At 51.5% G+C, this 2,976-nt stretch overlaps 1 protein-coding gene across 1 annotated transcript; it reads right to left on the reverse strand.

The window, feature by feature from the left end:
- Positions 1 to 1,003: 1,003 nt before the first annotated feature.
- On the reverse strand, positions 1,004 to 2,320 carry LOC116026984 (uncharacterized protein K02A2.6-like). The gene has a single exon (XM_031268409.1). The coding sequence runs from the start codon at positions 2,318 to 2,320 to the stop codon at positions 1,004 to 1,006; it is 1,317 nt and encodes a 438-aa protein (XP_031124269.1).
- Positions 2,321 to 2,976: the final 656 nt, after the last annotated feature.

Below are 2,976 nucleotides of genomic sequence, written 5' to 3' on the forward strand. Positions count from 1 at the left end.
ATTCCCCTATTTTTGTCCCCATCCCCATCCCCATCGGGGCGGGTAGTCGGGTTCCCCGTCGGGTACGGGTACAATTGACATCCCTATACCCTACGGGTCCAGTACGCAGGTGGGTTGCCTCCAAGCAACGCAACCCACACGCCTCACTCGCCTTGTAAACCAGCACATGGACCGCCTATCCTGCCTTGCGGGTCCAGTGCGCGCATGTGGGTTGCCTCCAAGCAACTCCACCCACACGCCCCATTCTCCTCTAGAACCGAGCGTTTATTGGAGTAAAAAGGAAATTTTTTTTTATTAAAAGGTGGAAGAGAAAACATGACATGTGGACAGGCTCGAAGCTACGCAATCCCGCCTCGTGAGGCGCTCAGCACATTGGCGTGCGTTTTATTGCAATCCAAACTAAAACGAAAACTAAAAAACGACCGGACATTTCTGCAAATGATTTACCTTGCTTGTTCTTATTGAAAGAACTTCTTCAAGTGATGGGAATTCCACACCCGGTCGATCGGGACCCTTTGCATTGTCTCCAATTTTTATGTGTTCCCTCGTACCGCCTCGCGAATCCTGTACGGGCCCTCCCATTTCTGTGCCAATTTGCCCCCCTGTAGGGGTTTGCTGGCCTCCCTTCTGCGTAAAACTAAGTCACCCGCCTGGAGGTCCCTTGGTCGTGCCCTCGAATCGTGGTAGCGTTTGACAATTCTTTGGTATGCAGCCATGTTTCGGCCAGCTGCCTCCCTCCTCTCCTCCAAGAGGGTTAATTCCACTCTCATGCTTTCCTCGTTCTGCCCAGGCTGGTAGTGTTCACTTCTTTCGGTGGGTATGACGGTTTCTAAAGGGTTCCGAGCCTCACACCCATATGTCAAGGCGAAGGGTGTTTCACCGGTGGCCTTCCTAGGGGTGGTTCGGTATGCCCATAGTATGGTGGGCAGCTCCTCGTACCATGCTGATCCTGCGGTTTCCACTCTCTTTTTTATGCCGTCTAGGAGGGTACGATTAACGTTTTCTACTTGACCATTAGCTTGGGGTAAGCTACTGCTGCCTTGACGTGTTCCACCCCGTAGTATGCACAGAAACGAGCGAAGTTTTTGTTGTCGAATTGCTTCCCGTTATCCGATACGATTTGCAGAGGTACCCCAAACCTTGTGAATATGTGCTTCCACACGAACTTTCGGCATTGATATTCCGTGATGGAGGCGAGGGGTTCAGCCTCCACCCACTTGGTGAAGTAGTCCACTGCCACTATTATGAACTTCAGGCCGCCTACCCCCTTGGGAAAAGGCCCTATTAGATCCATGCCCCAATGCGCAAAGGGGATAGCGAATGTCACTGGTGTGTAGTAAGACGCAGGTCGCCCCGGGAGTATTGCGAAGTGTTGGCACGCGGGGCACTTCTTTACGTATTCAAGGCAATCAGCCCTTAGGCGAGGCCAATAATATCCCTGGAGGATGATTTTTCGAGCTAGGGTCTGGGCACCCTGGTGGGCCGTGCAGACCCCCTCATGCATCTCGGCGAGTACCTTGTCTGCTTCGGTCTTCCTCAGGCAACGGAGGAGCGGTCTCCCGAAGGATAGTTTAAACAGGTTGTCGTCTATTATTTGATATGACGGGGCCATGTTCACCACCCTACGCGCCCTCGTCGAGTCGTTCGAGGTAGTCTTGTGCTTTTTATAGAGAATCATTTCATTCATCCACTCGTCCGGGGTGGAGTGGATGGCACATACTTCTTCCCTCTCGATGCTGGGTGCGCTTATGTCAACAGTGGTGATTATCTGGGAGACATACCCCAAATGGTCCTCCAAGCCCTGCGTGACTCGAGATAGGAGGTCGGCTTCTCCGTTATCAGCTCTAGGGATTTGAACCAACTCCCATCGCTCGAAATCGGCCAATAACCTTTGTACCACCTCCTTGTACTGTCTCATCCGGTTCTCTCGAGTTTCGAATTGGTTGTTGACGTGACCCACCACGAGCCTGGAGTCGGACCGGATTGTCAGGCTACTCACTTGGAGTGCTTTGGCCAATTTTAACCCTCCTACCAAGGCTTCGTATTCTGCTTCGTTGTTGGACACCGGGAATTTAAACCTGAAGGCTTGGTAAGCCTTAAAGCCTTCCAGGGATATAAGTACTGCCCCGCCCCCGCAACCCTTCTTACTAGACGCCCCGTCATTGTACATTTCCCAGTCTCTGTGCTTCCTATCTGATTTGCCCGGCTCCTCGGGGATGGTGCATTCCACTATAAAGTCTGCCAATGCTTGACCCTTTATAGCTGCCCGTGGGCGGTATTCCAGGCTATATTGTGTGAGTTCCATCGCCCACTTCACCATCCCGCCCGAGGACACCGGATTTCTTAGGATCAACCCTAAGGGTTGGTCTGTCAGCACTATCACGTGGTGTGCTTGAAAGTAGTACACCAATTTTCACACGGTTCGGATGAGGGCGTATACCGTCTTTTCAAGGGGAGTGTATCTTAACTCGGCGTCGTGCAGGGCTTTGCTCACGTAATAGATGGGCTTTTGGACTCCCATTTCCTCCCTCACCAGCACCGAGCTAATGGCGGCTGGCGCTACCCCCAAATATACATATAACACCTCGCCTTTCTCCGGCTTCAACAGGATGGGTGCCGATGCTAGGTATGCTTTGAATTGTTCGAAGGCTTCTTGGCATTCAGGGGTCTAAGCAAAACCATTTTTCTGTTTCATCACCTGGAAGAAGGGCAGTGATTTTTCCGCCAGTTTTGACATGAATTTGCTTAGTGCAGCCAGCTTCCCATTCAATCGCTGAACCTCCTTCATTGTGGTGGGGTGTTTCATCTGCAAGATGCTCTGCGCCTTTTCAGGATTGACCTCGATTCCCCTATGGGTGACCATGAAGCCCAAAAATTTTCCTCTCTTTACTGCGAATGCACATTTTTTTGGGTTTAGGCGTAGGTTCTTTTGCTTCATGATCTCGAAGCACTTGGCTAGATACTCTGGATGGGTCG

This window comes from Ipomoea triloba, chromosome 8, assembly GCF_003576645.1.
Source record: "Ipomoea triloba cultivar NCNSP0323 chromosome 8, ASM357664v1".
Lineage (NCBI taxonomy): Eukaryota > Viridiplantae > Streptophyta > Magnoliopsida > Solanales > Convolvulaceae > Ipomoea > Ipomoea triloba.

What these genes read in the sequence shown, in the direction of transcription:
- LOC116026984 (XM_031268409.1), bottom strand. Translation starts at nt 2,320, where the DNA reads ATGGTGAAGTGGGCGATGGAACTCACACAATATAGCCTGGAATACCGC.